Source organism: Carcharhinus amblyrhynchos, chromosome 4, assembly GCF_965287045.1.
Source record: "Carcharhinus amblyrhynchos chromosome 4, sCarAmb.v2.hapA, whole genome shotgun sequence".
NCBI classification, from domain to species: Eukaryota; Metazoa; Chordata; class Chondrichthyes; order Carcharhiniformes; family Carcharhinidae; genus Carcharhinus; species Carcharhinus amblyrhynchos.
Window position 1 is genome coordinate 84,307,963 of NC_137327.1, and position 23,451 is coordinate 84,331,413.

The following is a 23,451-nucleotide window of genomic DNA, read 5'->3' on the forward strand; positions in this document are numbered from 1 at the left end:
GTTGGTCAGCATTGTTCTCTTAACTTGTAGGGAAGCTTGGTTGAAGAACTTTGTAGCCAACATTGCTACTTCTCATTTGGTCTCAACACCAACATAGATTTACACAGTACTAAGGCTAGCAGCAGTGCATCTGAAGGTACTTTAGGCGGTGCTAATACAGACAGTAACAGCAGTTTCCAAGACCACTGTGGACCATAGCAACAGGCAGAAGGCAATGTAAATTCAAGAGTGCCCCAATGCCCAATGCCATATTTTTGCCACATATTCTGGCACGGAATGATCGCCAACTGGTACATTCTTTCTGGCACAGCAACAATTGGCCAAGTCAGAAAGGAGCTGTGGCCTAAGCAAACTTAACAGAATAAGTGTCATTCAAATAAAAATTCTCAAACACATATGTGCCCTAATACAAAATCTCAAACTGCACTGTATATTAGAAGGTAAACAAATACATTGAAACATTACTAAGGTTGAGATTTTTTTTAACCTCCAATAATATTTCTTTAGTTTACAGGAGAAACTGTTAAATAAAAGGGAAACATCCAAGAGACAAGTTATTTTATTAAAAAAAGGAATCTTTTGATAAACTGGCTCAGAGATCCTGACAAACTTCTCATCGAGTACTTCAAAAACCCAAGTCTGCTCAAATCCCACTCAATAAAAGAGAATCTTCAGGTGTCACTTTTAAAAACAGCGAACATATTAAAATACATGCAAGATGTAATCCATACAAATACAAGTAGATCACTGTACATACAAATGAAGGACATAAAATACTGGAGGAGAAGAACAGATTTAGAGAGAATAATACCAAAGAAAACGCGCATTCTCAGGTATAAACTTGTCTTCCAAGTGCATTCATTATTTCATAAAATGTGTTATACTGCATCAACTGAATATTTTTCTAATGAATATACAACTGAGCAAAAGCAACAAAATGAAACTATCGCATTAACCAAGATGCAGCCTTCATCTGAGCAAAGTACTTCAATTCTTCATTTTTTTCCAATCTTTCCGCCCGGCTGTGTCTGGAGTCGTCTCTGCCCTTCTCTTCTGTGCCTGGCATTGAATAGATAATTAAGATATGAATGAGATAAAAAAAAACACAATCTGAATTAAAAGCAAAAAATACTGCAACTACCAGCACCTGAAAGAGGAAAGACAGATCGAAGTACTGGGTAGAAGAACTGTTCTGAAAAAGCACGTACTCAAAACATTAACCTGTCTTTTTCCCTTCAGACATAAACAGCAGAATTTCAACCTAATTATTGCTTTAAACTTCACACATAGAGCATTAAAATCCTCATGCACCCAGTTGTCAAAGGAAATAGAATTCCACCACCCCCAACAAGGGCAGCAACACAGTAAACAGAGAACTGAAGCTTAAAAGGCTATCTCCATTCTAGATTTTGCCAGTTTTATGAATATATAGAAACAATAGTTAGCCCCTCGCCAGTCTGTTGAGGAATGGCACAATCAATTGCAGCAGTAATCCACTCAGACAAGCAACTTCCAGATGTTATTCATCTTTGGCACATTCTTTAACTGTGTCAGGAGCTTTGGGGAGCGACTGATCTGGGCTGGGAAAGGGAAGGAAACAACACACTGTCCAGTGTTTCTGTGTCCTATTGCTACTGGGCAGCACAATGGTTAGCACTGCTGCCTCACAGTGCCAGGGACCAGAATTCAATTCCCAGTTTGGGTCACTGTCTGTGCGGAGTCTACATGTTCTCCCTACGTCTGCATGAGTTTCCTCCCACAGTCTGAAAGACACGCTGGTTAGATGCATTGGCCGTGCTAAATTCTCCCTCAGTGTACCCGAACAGGTGCCAGAATGTGGCAACTGGGAGATTTTCACAGTAACTTCATTGCAGTGTTGATGTGTGCCTACTTGCGACACTAATAAATCAACTTTAAACTTTAATTATCCTAGAATCCCAACTAGGGAGACACAAAGTTTGGACAGTATTGGCCAAATCAACTGCGTTGCTCTTTCTGATAAAATAATCCACTGGCATTTCGCATCTGGGTTGACAACGCCAAGAGGTTACTTAGATACTCAGACAGCTGGCATCAAATGCAAGAAAGTATTCCAGCACAGATTAGCAGCTTTGGAGACGAATGTAGAAAGCGGGGCACAAATTTTAAAAGTTTTATTAACAGTCAAATTATTACTTCAATTTTGTAAAGTAAAAACAATGTGATCAATTTTCAAATCTTATTTTCCCCCATTTATTTACCTTTAAGAATGAATGTTAACAAGCCAACGGGGAGATGTAACTGAGCCAGATGATATGGAGAAATTGAAATCATGCCAGTACAGGTGCAATTATTAAAAAGGTGCTACAATTGAACATCAAGAACCCTTGTCTTTATAACACAGAGTCATAGAGGTTTACAGCATGGAAACATGCCTTTCGGCCCAACTTGTTCATGTCGCCCTTTTTTTCAAAACCCCTAAGCTAATTCCAAATGCTCGCATTTGGCCCATATCCCTCTATATCCATTGTACCTATGTAACTATCCAAATGCTTTTTAAAAGATAAAATTGTACCTGCCTTAACTACTACCTCTGGCAGCTTCCTCCAGACACTCACCACCCTCTGTGTGAAAAAATTGCCCCTCTTGACACGTTTGCATCTCTCTCCCCTCACCTTAAACCTATGCCCTCTAGTTTTAAACTCCCCTACCTTTGGGAAAAGATATTGACTATCTACCTTGTCTAGGCCCTTTATTATTTAAAGACCTCTAAAAGGTCACTCCTCAGCCTCCTATACTCCAGACAGAAAACACCCAGTCTATTCAGCCTCTCCTTATAACTCAATCCATCAAGTCCCAGTAGCATCCTAGTAAATTTTTTCTGCACTCTTTCTAGTTTAATAGTATCGTTTTTTATAATAGGGTGATCAGAATTGCACACAGTATTCCAAGTATGGCCTTACCAATGTCTTGTCGCAACTCCGTATTCAACATTCTGACCGATGAAACCAAGCATGCCAAATGCCTTCTTCACCACTCTGTCCAGCTGTGACTCCACTTTCAATGGGCTATGAACATGTACCCCCAGATCTCTGTTTTGTAACTCTCCCCAATGCCCTATCATTAACTGAGTAAATCCTGCCCTGGTTCAATCTACCAAAATGCATCACCTCGCATTTGTCTAAATTAAACTCCATTTGCCATTCGTCAGCCCACTGGCCCAACTGATCAAGATCCCATTGCAATTGGAGATAACTTCCTTCACTGTCCACTACACCACCAATCTTGGTGTCATCTGCAAACTTACTAACCATGCTCCCTATATTCTCATCCAAATCATTAATATAAATGAGGAATAACAGTGGGCTCAGCACTGATCCCTGAGGCACACTGCTGGTCACAGGCCTCCAGTCTGAAAAACAACTCTCTACAACTACCCTCTGGCTTCTGTCAAGAAGACAATTTTGTATCAATTTAGATACTTCACCGTGGATCCCGTGAGAGGTGAGAACACAATCTCACCTCTGCTGCTTCAAAACTGGCCTTTCTATGTTAGTCCACCACCTAAATTGGTTAAGACAAAAAGAAAAAGTAGAAATAGATGCTCACTGCCAGAAGCAGAGGTTTTGTTCCTCTGATGAAATCTCAAATACTAAGTGTCAGAGAGAGGGTAATTTATGCATCACTGCTCTTGAAATGTGTTTTATGGAATTGACCCCTCAATCATTTTCCAAATTCCTGAGGCAGAGAATGAGAATAAATACTGCACTGAGGTATCGGACATTTGTCTCCATCCGAAACGAGTTCAAACAGGGCGGCATGGTGGCACAGTGGTCAACATTGCTGCCTCATAGCACCAGAGACCTGGGTTCAATTCCAACCTCGGGTCACTGTCTGTGTGGGGTTTGAGGGTCTCCCCGTATCTGTGTGGGTTTCCTCCGGTGATCTGGTTTCTTCCTGTAGTCCAAAGATGCGTAGGTAAGGTTGATTGGCCATGGTAAATTGCCCTTCAGTGTTGGGGTATCAGCAGGGTAAATGCATGGGGTTACGGGGATCTGTTCTGGGTGGGATTCTTGTCAGTACAAGCTCAATGGGCTGAATGGCCTTTTTGTTCTAGATTCATTTTAAAAAAATTTAATCCCAGAAAACTTAATATGTTGTGCAGAAAAATCCAACTTTTTAAAAATGATCAATTGCAAACATCTTTTCGAAGCACACTCTGCTTACCTTCCACTGTGACCTGATGCTGTTTTTAAGCTAGAAGACATCTTTAGTCCTCCAACTTAAACAGACTGTCCAGCACCCTTAGTTGGACAGCAAGCTTGTCCTCTCATTAATAACTGGCTGCCCTGGGGAAAATCAGAACAAGTGACTGTTTCCCACACAGTGCATATCTCTGACGCACGTTTCAGCGTTAGGGCAGGGTTCAGATATAGGGACAATCTTGCCCTGGGACTCTGAGAAAGCTATGAGGCAATCTAATAATTGTGCTGAAAATTGTGAGGTGGTTTGACAAGCTAGATTAGTAAAAGATAAAACTCTTTCCGCCTTTGTGTTGCCAACTAGAGGATACAAATTTAAAAGATTATTACAAGAATCATTTTTTTCCCCTTATGCAGGGAGCTGTCAGGAAGCCTTGCCAGAAATTGTGTGGAAGCAGAATCAATCATAATCTTTAATTAGGAAGCAGAAAAGCGACAAAGAAAAATTGATAGCCAGCAAGATGTTTTTTCAGAGAGCTGGCAAAGGTGTGATGACAGTGTGTGCTGTGAAGTCCCATTATTCTAAAGCTCTAATGTGCAAGAGCTCCAATGTCAGGAAAACACCCCTTACTGCAGAAGGACAGTTTCTCATTTCCAACACTAGTTATCTTGTGACCTCTCTGAGATTGAAATGGTGGTACCCATCTCAGGAATTACGGTGTGGCAATTGGAAGCCAGTGGAGCTTCTGTCTTCACAAAGGAGACCACAAATAAGGTACCAGAAATGTTGGGGAACACAGTGTTTAGTGAGGAGGAGGAACTAAAAGGATCAGTATTAGTAGAGAAATGGTGTTGGGGAAACTGATGGGACTGAAGGCCGCTAAATCCCCAAGGCATGATATTGACATCCCAGAGTTCACAAGGAAGTGGCTTGAGAAATAGTGGATGTATTGGTGATCATCTTCCATGTTTCTATAGATTCTGGAACAATTCCTATAGATTGGAGAGTAGTTAATGTAACCCCGCTATTTAAAAAGGGAGGTAGAGAAAAAACAGGGAATTATATACCAGTAAGCTCACCATCAGTAGCAGGGAAAATTTTAGAATCCATTATCAAAGATTTTAGAGCAAAACATTTGGAAAACAGTGGCAATATTGGATAAAGTCAGCACGGATTTATGAAAGGGAAATCACATTTGACAAACATGCATGAATGTAACTGGTAGAGTTGATGAGGGGGAGCCAGTGAATGTCCTTTATTTAGACTTTCAGAAGCTTTTGACAAAGTCCCACATAGGAGATTAGCATGTAAAATTAAAACACATGGGATTAGGATAGTCTATTAAAATGGACAGAAAACAAGTTGGCAGACAGGAAACAAAGTGTAGGAATAAACAAGTATTTTTCCAAATGGCAGGCAGTGACTAGTGGAGCATCTCAGGGATCAGTGCTGAAACCCCAGCTCTTCATTTTATATATTAATAATTTAGATGAGGGAACTGAATGTAATATCTCCAAATTTACAGATGACACAAAGCTGAGCGGGAGGGTGAGCTGTGAGGAGAATGCAGAGACCATTCAATGTCATCTAGGCAAGCTGAGTAAGTGGATAAATAAATAGCAGTTGCAGTAAATTTGGATAAACATCATGTTACCACTTTGGTACCAAAATTGCAGATTACTATCTGAGTGGCCTTAAATTAGCAGAGGGGAATGTGCAATGACACTTGGATGCCCTTGTACACCAGTCACTGAAGGTAAGTGTGCAGGTCGTAAATAAAAAGACAAATTGTATGTTGGCCTTCATAGCGAGAGGATTCAAGTACAGTAACAGGCATGTCTTGGTGTAATTATACAGGGACACACCTGGATAATTGTGTGGAGTTTTGGTCTCCTTATCTTAGGGAAGATGTCCTTGCCCTAGAGGGAGAGCATAGCAGGTTTATCAGGCTGACTCCTCGGATGGCAGGAGTGACTTATGAGGAGAGACTGAATCAGTTAGGAATGTATTCATTGGAGTTCAGAAGAATGTTGGGAGGTCTCATGGAAGCCAATAAAATTCTAACAGGACTAGACAGAGTAGATGCAAGAAGGGTGCTCCCAATGGTCGAGCTGTCCAGAACCAGGGGTCACAGTCTGGTGGATACAGGGTGGACTGTTTAGGACAGAGATGAGGAGACATTTCTTCACCTAGACAGTGGTCAGCCAGTGGAATTCACTGCCACAGAAAGTAGTTGAGGCCAAAACATGGTAAGTTTTCAAGAAACTGTTACTAGATGTAGCACTTATGGCGAAGGGGATCAAAGGAAATGGATGGAAGGCAGGATCAAGCTATTGAGTTGGATGATCAGCCATGATCATAATGAATGACAGGGCAGGCTCGAAATGCTGAATGGTCCCCCTGCTTCTATATTCTATGTTGCTGTGTTTCTGTTATCCAAAATGACTCAATGCAGAACACATACAGCAGAAGAATTTCATCAATTGTATAGGCTGATTCAAAACTAGGTTGCAGAAGTATCCATTCACTGAGGTTAGATAAAAGTGTTTTAGCAAGTAAAGGGCTAGTGGTTTCCTCACACATTAGGTGGGTTAGAATTAGAGCTCCTCGTCAAATCTACCCACACATCTCTTTCCAGTTTCCCTCATAGAATGGAATTTTAAATACCGTCCCAGCTTTAGGGCCTCGACGTTTCTTCTCAGCACGTTCCTTTTCTTCAAGTTCTGAGTTTTCTTTCTCTATCAGTGAAATCAACGTATTGCAGCGTCTCTGGAGCTCCTGAAATTTAAAAAAAAGCATGATATGAAGGAACAAAAGTTGCGTGAAATACCAAAGCCTTGGAGGGGGAGGAACCCCACTGAAATCTATAACATTCTTAAGGCCTTTGACAGGGTAGATGCTGTGTGAATTTTTCGAGAACTAGTTTCAGAACAAGAGGTCAGTCCCTTTTAGTGCTATAAATCTCCTTTGATTCTAACTACTTTATGGAATAGGGGCTAATAAATATGAGTACCATTTTATTGCAAATTCCCGGAAGCAGCAACAAGATGAATGTCCCATCTATTGGCTTTAATGGGTTTAACTGAAGCTTAATGAGCGACTTTGCTTGCCTTGCTCAGAATCTAGAACAGCTAAATTAAAGCTACATGAAATGCAAATGTGTTGCACCTTAACCACTTGAAGCATTAAATACAGTTGGCACAAATTTGTAACTTGCTGAGTTTCAAAATAAATTTATTACAATAGCCCAGGTGCAAAAGATTTTTCTGAAGATTACAGTCATGTTTAAAATTACATTAAGCATGTCAAAAGCCACCATTCTTGGACCATTTTTCTATGTTAAAGGACCTTGAGAAATGCATGTAATTATTCCTGAATTGTGATTAAACCTCTACTAATTTAACAGCCATTAATATGGCTTTTTACTTCACCCACTACCATGCAGATCATGAACCATCATATTTTGTTACACTGAATACACAAAATCATAATTCTCCCCCAAAACAACTACCAACCTGACATTCAGGGAGGAACTAAAATAATGTGATCTTTACAGGATGTCAGTGCCAGATAATGTTGAGTTCTAATCTGGAAGACCCATTATTAAATACTTCCAGAAAACAAAACAACTTATAATGTATATAGCACCTTGGCATCTTTAACACAGGAACACAGCCCAAAATTCTTCACAGATGTATTGAGAAAAATGGGGATTCAATGCAGAGTAAATTCCCTCCCCATTTCCAGCCCATTTTCCTTACCAACCACTCTGTGGCCCTACAGAGCAAGGCTGCCAATTTCTACTGACCACGAATGGTGAGCTAATGTAGTTTCATACCTAATTCACTGTATCCCCATGTTTAACTAAATAATAGCTTGTCCATAGGGGACTTTTATGTAAAATTTTAAATCGAGTGTCATCAAGGCACAGTGGCACAGTGGTTAGCACTGCTGCTTCACAGTGCCAGGGACCCAGGTTCAATTTCAGTCTTGCAAGCTTGTCTGTGTGGGGTTTGCACCTTCTTCCCGTGTCTGCGGGAGTTTCAAAAATGTGCAGGTTAGGTGGATTGGCCATGCTAAATTGCCCTTAATGTCAGGCAGATTAGCAGGGTAAATACGTGAAGTTACGGGAATAGGGCCTGGGTGGGATTGTTGTCGGTGCAGGCTTGATGGGCCAAATAGCCTCTTCCTGTACTGTATGGATTCTATGAATTTAAAGATCACATGACAATTTCCATATTAACTTTCATACCATGGCTGTCCTGGACTTGATAAACCAGTCAAATCTGAACTGTGGGGCATTGCGCACGCACTGTCGCAACTCCTCATATACATTTTCCTTATCAAAGCCCATCTTGTGCAGCATGCAGATCAGGAAGCGGTCTTCCTCCTCGGTGTAATTTTTTCCTTTATTAGTTCCATACTGAATACGTAGCTGATGGAAAGGGGCTTTATACCTCGCCATCTGAAACGGAGGAAGAGATGTTAGGACAGAAGCTAGGACAGCACACTAAGATACCAACATATACCACATTACAACGATCACCTTCTTTCAGTAAATAACAAGAGTTGTATTACAAGATGTGCACATAAAGGGAGGTGCCAAATATCAGTTTTAAAACAGTATTTGACTTTTATAAAGGATAGAATGTTGAATACCCTGTCTCAGGAAAGATTTAAAGCATAAACTGCAGGTCTTTTTAAGGTCAGGACACAAAGAATGCTACTGTCTTCTTCAAAGGAGGCCTTCACGATGGCACAGTGGTTAGCATTGCTGCCCCACAGTGCCAGGGACCCGGGTTTGATTTCTGGCTTGGGTCACTGTGTGGAGTCGACACATTCTCTGCATGGGTTTCCTCCAGGTGCTCTGGTTTCCTCCCACAGCCCAAAAGATGTGCAGGTTAGGTGCATTGGCCATGGTATACGTATAGGCTCTGGAGTGTGGCGACTAGGGGATTTTCACAGTGATTTCACTATAGTGTGAACGTAAGCCTACTTGTGACTAATAAATAAACTTTACTTTTACTTCAGTGTCCCCTATAACAGGCTTAAGTTTTCATCTGATTATGCAGCACACCATCAGTATTGCACGGAGTGTCAACGTTGATTATGAACTCAAACTCTTGGTATTTAATAATCTTCTAACAGGGGGATATACGCTACCAGGTGTGAATTATTGAATCATTCTGTATTTATTCTGCTAACTGCATATGTGCCACTGATGTTCCCACAAAGCTGTACTGCTCAGATGTTTCTGCTCACGCTGAAGCACAAGCAAGCTCCTGTAAATGATGACACATGCATAGCCGTGCAAACAGTTTCAAGGACACATGCTTAAATTTGAATTCAATAATAATCTGGGATTAAAAGTCTAACAATGACCATGAAACCATTGTCGATTGTCCTTTAGGCCGGGAAATCTGCCGTCCTTGCCCAGCCTGATCTACATGTGACTCCAGACCTACTGCAATGTGGTTGACTGTTAAATACCCTCTGAAATGGAGGGCATTTAGGGACAGGCAATAAATGCTGGCCCAGCCAGCGAAGCTCGCATGATTTTTTAAAAAATGAATATGACACACACAACAAAAAAAAAGTTAGAGAACAGTGCATGGAGCTTGGTGAAAAATCCTGAACTGAAATGACAGAATCACCTTTGCGTCTAAAGCTTTCTTTATGCTAATCCGTCGTTGAATCCTGGACTCCCCACGCTCAATCTGTGCCATAATCTTCTCAATATCCTGCAATTCGTTGCAACGCTCCCAGAAAACAGCTAAAATAAAAAATTCAGTTATAAATCATGGCATTGAAACAGCTATGAATACTTGATCACACAGCAAAACCTCAATTTTGCTTGCTCCCATTTCAACTTGCTTGGTAATCGTCCAGAATTTTGATTGAGGAGGGAGCTAGTAGTTTAAGTCATTGGGTGGAATTGGACCATGTCCCATGACATGGGTGGGAATAGAGAGTGTTTCCCTCTGCAAAGGCCGATGGGAAACTATGCCATATCTTATGGCCCTAATCTCATTAATTATATAAGTGGGCGTTTAGTGGTGGGCAGGCTTGATTCTGCACCCCCGGCCATAGGAGTAGCACAGTGGCACAGTAGCACTGCTGCCTCACAGCGCCATGGGCCCAGGTTCAATTCCGACCGCAGGTGACTTTGTGTGTGGAGTGTGCACATTCTCCCCGTATCTGTGCGTATTTCCTCCGGGTGCTCCGGTTTCCTCCCACACTCCAAGGATATGAGAGTTAGATTGATTGGCCATGCTAAATTACTCCTTAATGTCGGGAGGGGGGGGGGGGGGGGGGTGGTGTGTGTGTGTTAAAGGGATAGGACAGGATTTAGGTGGGATTGTTGTCTGTGCAGGCTTGATGGGCTAAATGGCCTCCTTTTGCACTGCAAATTCTATGAACTATGCTCACTGGAATTCAGACGAATGAGGGGAAATGTTATAGAAATGTATAAGATTATGAAGAGGATAGATAAAATAGAAGCAGGGAGGTTGTTTCCGCTGACAAATGAAACTAGAACTAGGGGGCATGACTTCAAAATAAGGGGGAGCAGATTTAGGACTGAGTTGTGGAGGAACTTCACCCAAAGAGTTGTGAATCTGTGGAATTTCCTGCCCAATGAAGCAGTTGAGGCTACCTCATTGAATGTTTTTAAGGCAAAGTTAGATACATTTTTGAACAGTAAAGGGATTAAGGGCTCTGGCGAGTGGGCAGGTAAGTGGAGCTGGATCCACAAAAAGATCAGCCATGATCTTATTGAATGGTGGAGCAGGCTCGAGGGACTCAGAAAGGACAATAGGACTAGGGGGCATAGCCTCAAGATAAAGGGGGAGCGGTTTAGAACAGAGTTGAGGAGGAACTTCTTCACTCAAAGGGTGGTGAATCTCTGGAATTTTCTGCCCGTTGAAGTGGTGGAGGCTGCCTCGCTAAATATTTTTAAGATGCGGGTTGATGGGTTTTTGATAAGAGAGGGGATTAAGGGTTATGGGGAGAGGGCGGGAATGTGGAATGAGCCACGACAGATCAGCCATGATCTTATTGAATGTCGGGGCAGGCTCGAGGGGCTAGTTGGCCTACTCCTGCTCCTATTTCTTATGTTATGACTAGATGGCCTACTCCTGCTCCTAGTTCTCATGTTCTTACTATATCTGAGTACCAAATTTAAACTGTGTCCAACATCACTAAGCAAGGAAAGCAGCAGCTTTTCTGATCCACCATGGTGCACACCTGAAACTGAATTTGGGGCTCCCACCAAATTCTTACCCTGCCCCCACCTTCTCTTACCTGTTGGAATGGAGGCCCCTATAACACTGGGTAACTGAGACTTCACTGATAAAGATCCTTTATAAAATAACATGATAACAAGATCTTTGAGAGAAAAATGCAATACAACGAAGTAGTTTTAGAAAGATTACTTCCTGGTCAAACCTTGATTTATGCTTGTTGTTGCATAACTAAAACTGAAGGTATATTTATTCCGTCAAAAACAGAGAAGAGGTTTACCTGAGTACTCAATGACCTCTTCAGGTGTCTTGCCCTCAACCTCTCGGGCAATATTATCAATATCATCTCGACCATACTTCTCATTGGCTTTGATAAACTGGTTGAAGTCCCGCTTGTTCCAAGTTGTGAAGCCCTAGCAAACAATGCAATGTCAGTGGCAATTTTATTAATGCAATTGGCTCTTAAATTCATACATTTTAAATATAACTAACAAGTAATTATTAAATATAGCAAGTTAGTTGATCTTTCTCTACACCCTAGCTATGACTGTAACACTACATTCTGCACTCTCTCCTATCATAGGATCATAGAACCTTACAGTGCAGAAAGAGGCCCTTCAGCCCATCGAGTATGCACCGACCACAATCCCACCCAGGCCCTACCGCCATATCCCGACATATTTTACCCGCTAAATCCCTCTAACCTAGGCATCCTAGTACACTAAGGGGCAATTTTAGGATGGCCAATCAACCTAACCCGCACATCTTTGGACTGTGGGAGAGGTGGGAGGATTAGAGGAGATTTAAGGAAAAATCTCTTTTACCCAGAGGGTGGTGATGGTCTGTAATGCACTGCCTGGGAGGGTGGTGGAGGCAGGATGCCTCACATCCTTTAAAAAATACCTGGATGAGTACTTGGCACACCAGACCATTCAGAGCTATGGATCAATTGGGATTAGGTAGGCAGGTCAGGGTCTTTCATGCATTGGTGCAGATTTGATGGGCCGAAGGGCCTCTTCTGCACTATACAATTCTGTAATTCTGAGTGTATTTAGAATGCATAGTTTTGATACAAACTGCATGCTTGTTTTATAACCAGATGTATGATTTATAGGTACACAGCCTACTAATGATCATAAAGTGGACACTAATAGAGAAGACCTGACTCTCCTTTTTGTGCCAAGCTGATAATCGTTGTTGGTAAGATATGGACAATACTAGCTTCCTAGTGGCACTTGTTGATTGCTAAGATTTTCTAATTCTGGTGTGTTTTGCTGCTGTTTTTTGAATCATACTCAAGGTGCAAATGTAAATTGTATCTTCAACTCTGTTATTCAACTGATCAAAACTATCCCACAATAGATCTGAAACCCAGGATTCTCAACTTATTTAAAAAGTTTTCCAAATACTACATTGTCTGAGGATTAGGATGGAGCTGAGGAGACATTTCTTCACCCCAAGAGTGGTGAGCCTGTGGAATTCATTACCACAGGAAGTAGCTGATGCCTAAACATTGAATGTATTCAACAGGCGGCTACATATAGCACTTGGAGCAAATGGGGTCAAAGGCTATGGGGACAAAGCAAGATTAGGCTCGAGTTGGACGATCGGTCATGATCGTGAAGAATGATATAGCAGGTTTGAAGGGCCAGATGGCCTCCTTCTGCTCCTATCTTCTATGTTTGTGTTTCTATGTAAACATTTATTACATACAAAAGCAATCCAGACATCAAGATATTCTAGTGACAATACTGAAAGCAAAGATTTAGAACTCGGTAGTGACATATTTTTAAATTGGAGTAGATTTGGATACACACCTGCGTAAGAAGCTTCTCTTTTTCTTCAACTTCTTTCTGATTCAGAGGCAGTGCATCATCAATCTTTCGTTGCTCTTCCTTTTGTACCTGTGCTGCATTGTGTAAGTCAGGATTCCTGGGTACCTGGAAACATTCCCATATCAGCTCTAAGTTACTTACTTGCATTATTATACACTTAAAGCATTTATGGGCAGCACAGTGGCACAATGGTTAGCACTGCTGTCTCACAGTGCCAAGGACACAGGTTCGATTCCCAGCTTGGGTCACTTGTCTATGTGGAGTTTGCAATTCTCCTCATCTCTGTGTGAGTTTCCTCCAGCTACCCCACGTCCCTCCCACAGTCTGCGGATTAGGTGGATTGGCCATGCTTTGTGTCTGGGGATTAGAAGGGTAAATGCATGAAGTTGTGGGGATAGGTCCCTGGTGGGATTGCTGTCGGTGCAGGCTCGATGGGTTGAATGCCCTCCTTCTGCACTAGGGATTCCATGAAATTCTATGAAAAGCAGTATCTAGAGAAAGGCAAGGAAAAGATCTCATTGGCTTATCCACCAAGGGAAAAAGTTCCCTTCTGTTATAAAACAGGTTACTTCCAAATTTCAGGAAAATGAACATTTTTCTGGATTCAGCATAGCATGTGCATTTTCTGGGAGAAAGGTGCTGATCCAAGGATTACTATGCAAGTGATGTTGATCTCTAAAACAGGTTTATTGGCCCCAATGCCATTTCCCATCCAGAAACAGTCATATACATAGAATCCCTACAGTGCAGGAGGGCATTCAGCCCATCGAGTCTGCACCAACCAGAATCCCACCCATATTCTATTTCCATAACGCTGAATATTTACCCTGCTAATCCCCCTGAAACTAGGGTCAATTTAGCATGAACAATCAACCTAACCTGCACATCTTTGCACTGTGGGAGGAAATTGGGGCACCCAGAGGAAACCCACGCAAACACAGGGAGAACATGCAAACTTTGTGCTCTTTTTAGGGGGTTTTAATTAAGTTGGGCAGCGTGGGGTTGTTGCAGGTTTGGAGGGCCAAAGGGCCTGTTCCTGTGCTGTAATTTTCTTTGTTTCACACAGTGACCCAAGGCCAAAACTGAACCCGGGTCCCTAGCGCTGTGAGGCAGCAGTGCTAACCATTGTGCCACTGTGCTGCCCATATAATGTTGATATATTTTCATTTGTCAATATATTTTCATATAATGTCAATATGCTTTCATACAATAAAATCAAAATACTGTGCTTGCTAGAAATCTGAAATAAAAATGTCAAATGTTGAAGCTGCAATGGGAAAAGACTGTGATGTTGGTAATGTCGATTGTACCTCAGTACAACACAGTTCTTCCCGTTACACTGTAGAAGATATCGTAACGTCAACAAATCAGTCACTTACAATTTAATATACAGAGTTCTGGCCAAGCACCACAACTGACTAACAACTGCACTATAATACCTTGTAGCCTATACTTTTTCTATAAGAAAGGATTTCTTTCTCCAGTAGTTCAAACAGACGTGGTGGAAAAAACTGGAAATCTTGAATACTTGGTTGTTTCGGAGGTCGAGGTGCCTATAAGACACAACATTTACAATCAGAACAGAAATATCTAGTATTTACAAAGAACTGATTTATTTAAAGATCTCTGCTTTCACTTTTTGTAAGAACTATGCTTTTTTTTTGTTTTCAATCATTTCCTTTTTGCTCTTCACAGAATTCCTCAAAGTAAAAATAGCTGAAACAATAATCCCCACATTTTTAAATTACTGCAAAGCAACCAACAAAAAGACAACACAATTTCAATTATTAAGAACCTTTCACTGTATCAGAATAGGCAACATTCATGTTAACGTAATCGCTAGCAGTTTTTCTGGGAAGCACTCTTTAAACCCCAGTGGAGAGGTAGGCGTGTGTTAACCTAGGCCTCTGCTAGGATTGCTTTGTGCTCATCTACGAAGGAGCAGTAAAAGACCAGGATGGGTAACGAATTACATTTTCACAATGCTGCTCAGAGAAAAGAACATTTTATTTTTTAATCAGACAGATGGAAATGAAAAGCGAAATGAAAAAAATTGAGAAAAGGGAAGCACTAAAGACACATATTGAAAATAAAACGCAAGTTTTTCTGGAAACTTCTGACGACAACAAGACTGTCTGCAAGGTGAAACAGTCCAGGAGAACCACATGAAGTAAGCTTCCAAATTTAAAACGGATTATTTGGGAGTAGGCAGCAAAACACTCTAAAGACATGTTGTGGGGATTGATATGGACACTGGGGAAATTTCCAAAGCATGGCAGGTAGAGCCCCGTGAGGTTTCAAAGTTAGGCAGAGATCTCCTTCAAAAGAAGGAAAAGAACAATTCCATCATGACGAACCCTGCTGTTAGTCCTATCATATTTCAACAGAAGTCTCCTTACAGATCATCAGGAGCAAAAAAAATGCACTTATATAGAGCAGTTAATAAAGCATCAAGTGGCATGGTGGTTAGCACTCTTGCCTCGCAGCGCCAGCTTCAATCCAGCTTCGGGTCATGTCTGTGTGGAGTTTGCATGTTCTCCCTGTGTCTGCGTGGATTTCCTCCGGGCGCTCCAGTTTCCTATCACAATCCAAAGACATGCGGGCTACGTTGACTGGACATGCTAAATTGCCCCTTAGTATCAGGAGGACTATCAGGGTAAATACATGGGGTTACGGGGATAGGGGCTGTGTGGGATTGTGGTCAATGCAGATTCAATGGGCCAAATGGCCTCTTTTGAATTGTAGGGATTCTATGATTCTACGGAACATTCCAAAGTACTTCAACTAGAAAGGAGCAGAGAAAGGTTAACTAGCACTGAGCAGAAATTGTTCCTGGATTTGGAGGTGATCAAAAGCAATATCGGGGATTAACTCAAAACCTTTTTTTTTCAAAGATGCAAAATGAGTAATAGACGAACAGACACCTGATATACATGACATAAAATCTTACCTTTTTATTGTCAGAAATGGGCAGTTCAAATCAAGTGAAAATACTAGCATCCCAGACAGGAGTTACTGAGAATACAGTATCCTACAAACGTTCAATTTTTTTTTACAAAAAAGACAATTTCACATTTTGATACAGGAGAATACCAAGTCTGAATTTTTGCCCCATGATTTGACTACACTGCTTCAAACCCAAAGATATCCTGTAATATGCCCTCGGTTCAGACACCAGCGCAGCACTTCTAAACATTTCATCAAATAAAATTCTGTGTTTTTACAGCTCTCATCAAATGGAAGAACACTGGGGAATGCTGCAGGAGATAGAAGAGCTAGGAGAGCCAGAGGGACCAATGCTATAATCAAAGATAAAAATGCAAGCAGGCTTTGAACGAAAGGAGAGAAATAACATGAGGAGATTTTGAGAGAGAAGGACAAAGAGCGAGATTGTCGTGAGTGAAGTATCATTATTTCAACACGGACCACTATCTGATATGAAATAGTGAGACCACACACAGACTTTCTGTCAAGGAAACATATTTCTTCCTATCTTCTAAGACTAATTCAAATAATTAGGTTGAAGAACAGGGGACAATTTTCTTGATGTAACAAATTCACAAATCCACATTCTTCACAAAACAGGTTTACAATTTTGTTATGGTAGGTGCAAAGGAAGGCTTCCCCAATCATCAGAAACTTGCTACAGATCAGCGTGCTCCAGGGGTAGGAAGGTATGCAATCCTGTAGTAAAATGTTTGTTTTGTTCTTGTGCTTTTGGGCCACTCAGTTGTTTTAATCATGACCTTAAACACCATCAGGCTGAAGTGGTTTGAATTCAAATTAATAATGCTTCCCTTGGTGAAAGCTTTTGTAAACATGTATTTATTCACTGCTATACCTTCGGGGCTCTTGGCTCGCTGACACGCAAAGCTTCTCGAAAATATGCATCCACTGCATAATTGGCTTTTCGCTCTCGTTTGGGAGGTTCAATCCATTCTGTCAAACCAATCTGTTTATGAGAAAAAAAAGAACAATTTTGCATTTAAATTTGGCACCAAAATCATTAAACTCTATTTGCTACCTATATACAGAGCATGGCATACAAACTGAGCTTTGAAAACTCCAGAAACCCTTCCAAATACGGGTGGGACTTGTTGGTTGAGTAAAAAACGTGAACTGCCAATGTGGGTGGTTGCCATTTTGAAATATGAACAAAAACACTGATAATTCATGTTAAATCAATGCGGCACGGTTTATTGAATGAACTGATTGATTATTGTTGAAGGCATTTTGTATGATGTGTACTAAAATAATCCAATTCATTGTCTTCAGCATCTGACGCAAGATCATCATATTTTTTGAGTCACTTTGGTTCCGGCATCATTTTCTGGATCTCAATCTTGATCAGGCTAAGCGTTTTTGCTTTCAGAACCATCCTTTCACAATAAATATCTTCCTCTCCACTGAATTGGGCATTTGGTATTATTTGAATGATTTATTGATTTATTACACACTAACAGCATCATAAGATTTGATAACAAAAACACACATCAGCATTCTGAAGGTTTTTGTCTGTTAACCATCCATCGTTTCCATTCAATGTGAACATGATCCTTAAATGTTTAGTTCAAGTACGCACCCAAAGGTTGAATCATGGATGTTAAACTTCCCAGTATAACTGAAAATGTTACTTTGTGGGACCCTCTTTATCTCTTTGATTATATGGGACCTGAACATGTCCTATACTAATAAGCTCCAATCATTACCTGGCCACCACAACACCTAATCCACACATTATCAATCCACAACTTCACTCGACTCTCATCTTTCCAATCGCTGTCACGGGAATTCAGAGTTCGTGCAGGGAACTTGATATTTGGCATGGTCATGCGTTTTAAAATTACTGTAGGCTTTAATTCTTTTTCCGTCAGACCTGCAGGCTGGTACCACAGTGAATCGTGTCTTCTCGTGTCCTGTTGTTTTCATTTGTACAGTTTTCAAACCTTTCCACTCTACTGTTCAGTTGCTAAGTATGTCTAAATTCATGGATGTTTTATCCACACTGCTGATGTGACTGAAATGTGTACCCATGTTGTTACTTCTGTCTGAAGAAGAATCACTGGAAACTGGTAATTTTGGCATCGAGGCCTCTTGGTAGTCTATCAGTGATTTTGAGCTTTTGCCATAACAATGGAGTTTTGTTCCATTAACTGCCTACACAAATGAGTTGTTGCTCTGAAATCTTTCTGGACTCAGGGTTTGATTTGGCTCATTTAACTGTATATGTGTATATATATATACTTGCACTTGGTAATTCTGGTTACAACATCAGCAGAATTACTTGCAATTCTGGTGATGATTTGACCACTCTGAAGTTACCCTTGAGGACCCATTCTGATACATGCATCTCAAGATCAGGCCAGTGGTAGGTTTGCATGTTTGGACTTGTATATTTTCTTAACATCTGATGCCTTTTTCTTCCATTCTCATACCAATTTTCCTCTAATAATTTCTATACTTCAACACATAAGACATCGGTGTCGAAGTAGGCCATTCGAACAATCGAGTCTGCTCCACCGTGCAATGAGATCATTACTGATCCAATGTGATAATCCTCAACTTCATTTCCCTGCCTTATCCCCATAACCCCTGATTCCCTTACATGGTTCCATGGAGCACTTGAAATTCATGCTGGGATTTCATTAAAATTATTCAAAAGTTGTACCACCCGTGCAATTAATTGGCTGCACGGCTATTTTGGAAGGGAGTTGCTGGAAATCCATTCAATGATGTCTCTACCTCATAAAAACAACATTCTCTATACTCTTAAGATCATCACTCACACACACTTACTGTTTCTCATAGAAGAAGGCAATGCACAATCTGCTGCCACTAGAAATGACTGCACCTGCCTGCACACCCTCTCTCCCATGGAAGGAAATGTGTTGGCTACCACAAGTAGGTGGAAAAATCAAGGCCCTGGTGAGCTACAAAGCTGGATGACTTTTTTTTTAAGATGTTTCTCAATATTGTCTACTTGTTCCACTGCTTTGGGTAATATCTTCCATCAATTTTCCCAATCCTGCCACGATCCTGAACCATTTCATTGGTTTAGGCTGATTAAATGTGCAGGACAGCATCCCATTGTATCCCTGCCACACACAGGAAGCCTGAAGTTGCTGGGCAGAAATTTATGTGTAGCAGTGCCTACAGCAGATATTTCACAACACATGCATCAAAGGGTAGGAGCTATGTTGAAAGGGATAAGTTGTCATGACCCTTGATATGAATACGAGGTCTGAAATGAGTGCATGTGCACTATCACCGCCCCGGCTTTCCGGGGTCACCGACACTTGAGGCAGACAGTGAGGAAATTGTCTGATCTCCCTCCCCCTCTGCCCTGAACATTCACTTCAATATGGCGGTTTAGGGTTGGGAAGCCAAAACCCAGCTCAGCGTTTCCTCTGCCTGACGGCAATATGAGATTTAGGGGATGGACTTAACAGGGCGATGGGGAAAACATAAGAACATAAGAAATAGGCCATCTAGCCCTTCGAGCCTGCCCCGCCATTCAATAAGACCATGGCTGATCTGAAGTGGATCAGTTCCACTTTCCCGCTTTCTCCCCATAACCCTTAATCCCCTTGCCTACCAAAAACCTATCTACCCGCGTCTTAAATATATTTAGCGAGGTAGCCTCCACCACTTCAACGGGCAGAGAATTCCAGAGATTCACCACCCTTTGAGTGAAGAAGTTCCTCCTCAACTCCGTTCTAAACTGCGCCCCCCTTATCTTGAGGCTGTGCCCTCTAGTCCTACTGTCCTTTCTGAGTGGGAAGAACCTCAACCTCTACCCTATCCATCCCCTTCATCATCTTATACGTCTCAATAAGATCCCCCCTCATCCTTCTAAACTCCAAAGAGTACAAGCCCAGTCTATTCAGCCTCTCTTCATAGTTCAACCCCCTCAACTCCGGTAGCAGCCTAGTGAACCTCCTCTGCACTCCCTCCAAGGCCAAAATATCCTTGCACAAGTGCGGCGACCAAAACTGCACACAGTACTCCAACTGCAGCCTCATCAGTGCCCTGTACAGTTGCAGCAAGACCTCCCTACTCTTAAATTCAATCCCCCTCGCTATGAAGGCCAGCATCCCATTCGCCTTCCTGATCAGCTGCTGCACCTGTAGGCTGGGTTTTTGCGACTCATGCACAAGGACCCCCAGGTCCCTCTGCACTGTAGCATGCTGCAGCTTTTCGCCCTTTAAATAGTGGTCCCTCCTACTATTATTCCTGCCAAAGTGGATAACCTCACACTTGCCAACACTGTATTCCATCTGCCAGGTCCTCACCCACTCGCTTAGCCTATCTAGATCCCTCTGCAGGCTTTCTACACCCTCCGCACAATTTGCTTTTCCTCTTATCTTTGTGTCATCAGCAAATTTCAACACCATACACTCGGTTCCCTCCTCCAGATCATCTATATAAATGGTAAATAGCTGAGGCACCAGCACCGACCCCTGGGGCACTCCACTAGTCACCAACCGCCAATCCGAATAGCACCCATTAACCCTCACTCTCTGCCTCCTATTTGACAACCAATCCTCTACCCACGCTAACACCCTACCTCCAACTCCATGCCCCCTAACCTTCTGCAACAACCTTTTGTGCGGCAACTTATCAAACGCCTTCTGAAAATCGAGAAACACCACATCCACTGGTTCCCCTCCGTCCACCGCACTAGACACATCCTCATAGAATTCCAATAAATTCGTCAGACACGACTTCCCCTTAACGAATCCGTGCTGCGTCTGCTCTATCAAACAATTCTTCTCAAGGTGCCTCACTGTTTCTTCTTTGATGAAGAATTCAAGCATTTTTCCTACAACAGACATTAAACTAACTGGCCTATAATTCCCTGCCTTTTGCCTGCTACCCTTTTTAAACAGCGGCGTAACATTAGCCATTTTCCAATCTTCCGGCACTTCCCCGGAATCCAGTGAGGTTTGGAAAATAATCACTAAGGCATCCACTATCACCTCTGCCATTTCCTTCAGAACCCTGGGATGCATTCCATCCGGTCCTGGGGACTTGTCCACCATCAGTCCTGCTAGTCTATCGAGCACTACCTCTCTAGTGACAGTGATCGCATTCAGTATGAGTACGAGACTGAGAGTAATAAAGTGCTCAATGAGTCAAATGGCCTTGTTCTGTAATTCTATAATTTACATCAAATTAGTTCAGGGGCTGTCAATCCAGTCGCTCGTGGGCATGGTTACCAATAGCTCAAGAATAAGTTAACATTCTCTCTGTCTGCTGGAGGAAGTATATTGTGGTAACTGGAAGTGATATGAGACAGCCTTTTGGAGCAGATGTCAACACATCATGGTGTTAGTGAGTTCAACCGTTTTAAGTTCTGTCACTTCCGTCTGATGCACATTTGCAATCACTGCAATATTGTGAAAACAACACCACAGCTGCATCCTTAGAGCAGTTACAGAATACTTAGCATAAAAAGCAGATAGAAAGCTTCTGCACTGCTAAGTTAGGCGAATTTCAATTACGTACCTAAGCATGCTATACTTCGAAATCTTGATGCCACCACTATTTGCCTGAAATGGAAATAGTTTTGTTCTGCAGCACTGGCAGTATCAAGAAATTCAAACACATTTTAAAAAGTCACACATTCAAAAGATATTCAACAGTAATATTATTGTAAGAAAAATGTAAATGCACTTTTGCAATTGAGTATAGGCAACACATTGGCACATAGTTAGCACTGTTGCCTCACAGCGCCAAGAACCCAGGTTCAATTCCTGGCTTGGGTCACTGTGCGGAGTCTGCATGTTCTACCTGTGTCTGGGTGGGTTTCCTCCGGGTGCTCCAGTTTCCTCCCACAGTCCGAAAGCTGGTTGAATGAATTGGCCATGCTAAATTCTCCCTCAGTCTACTAGAACAGGTGCCAGAGTGTGGTGACTAGGGGATTTTCACAGTAGCTCCATTGCAGTGTTAATGGAAGCTTATTCATGAGACTAATAAATAAACTTTATCAAACTCAAAGCAGCAAACATATCCATACCTTCTGTTTACCTCTGTAATCTTCACCTTCAAAGCTATATAAACTTTCTGTTTCCATTGTGAACGACCGAAGGGAACTCTCACCAAGGTTTTGCAAACGTTCTTTTAATTCGGCTGTCTATAATGGAGAAAATCATTCTATTCAATTACATATCTTCAGGCTGTATTCCAAGATCATCAGTAAGGAAGGGCTCCAAGAAAGAAAATGGAATGACATTAAAAGGACAAAAATGAGTACTGAGATTTAATCAGGATGGTGTAGCAATCACAGTGGTATTGCCACTCTGCTTCTTTACATTTACACAGGTCGAGAGCTGCATAATTCTCGCTGGGACCTTTGGACAAGTACATAGCTCCAGACTACTTGACACCTGTGGCGCAGCAGCAGTGGGGGGAGTGAAGCCAGAAAGCTTTTACATCCCCAGCTCTTGTAAAGGGCTACATTTAGAGATTCCAGCCAGCTTGAGAAACCAGGTAGAAGATAAGTTTGTGGGTGAGGGGTTTGGATGGTTGGGGTGGGAGGTGGAGTACGGGGGTGGGGGTATAATTGGGGGTCGGGAGTGAAAAGGGAGGGGGGTGGGAAGAGTGGTTGGGGGAGGGGTGGATTGGGGTCCAGTGGGGGGAGGTGGTAAATCAGTAGTATAGTGACCCAGGGAATATAAAGTGGTTTTAATTCTACTAACTTTTCCTGGTAACTGTTCTGCTCACAGAGACGGAACCATCCAAAGTCCCCAATTATAATGAGAGTTTAGGATCGTTCCCAATGCAGGATAATTGCACATCAGAAGTTTAAACTCTCCAGGAAATTTCTGTGCAGTCCTTGCAAGGGGACTTCCGGGGGTCCCCCTGTGCAATTTCTGGGGTACCAGCCCCCTCGGGGAACGGAGGATCTGGGTCTATATTTGGTGTACTGTGGCAACAATCAAGTCAAGAAGTACAAGAAATTTATAGCACCTAAAACCATGGCTCCCTTGATGGTCTGACTAATTAAAACATGAACAGCTTTGTCACGCAGAACCAAGAAGCACTGAAGTTTGACCCCTGACCTGTGTTGACTGGGGTGGCAGCATTATTAACTTCAGAACTCCCTTCATTCGCAAGGGGGAAAAGCTCAAATGGATTCCTGCTCTTAATCACTAGCCAGCAACTCTTGTGGGAAAGCATGAGCGGATGGT

General features: G+C 42.0%; 1 protein-coding gene across 1 annotated transcript in view; it reads right to left on the reverse strand.

Moving 5' to 3' along the window:
- Positions 1-543: 543 nt before the first annotated feature.
- Positions 544-23,451, reverse strand: part of smarca1 (SNF2 related chromatin remodeling ATPase 1) — a 77,570-nt gene continuing 54,662 nt past the window's right edge. The window contains exons 17-25 of the mRNA XM_080187427.1: positions 22,278-22,394; positions 17,100-17,210; positions 14,698-14,811; positions 13,241-13,363; positions 11,704-11,836; positions 9,837-9,955; positions 8,435-8,647; positions 6,850-6,960; positions 544-1,059 (exon numbers count right to left, since the gene is read on the reverse strand). Of these exons, the coding sequence (XP_080043553.1) occupies positions 988-1,059; positions 6,850-6,960; positions 8,435-8,647; positions 9,837-9,955; positions 11,704-11,836; positions 13,241-13,363; positions 14,698-14,811; positions 17,100-17,210; positions 22,278-22,394 (1,113 nt within the window). The 3' untranslated portion in view covers positions 544-987. The remainder of the gene's footprint in view (positions 1,060-6,849; positions 6,961-8,434; positions 8,648-9,836; positions 9,956-11,703; positions 11,837-13,240; positions 13,364-14,697; positions 14,812-17,099; positions 17,211-22,277; positions 22,395-23,451) is intronic.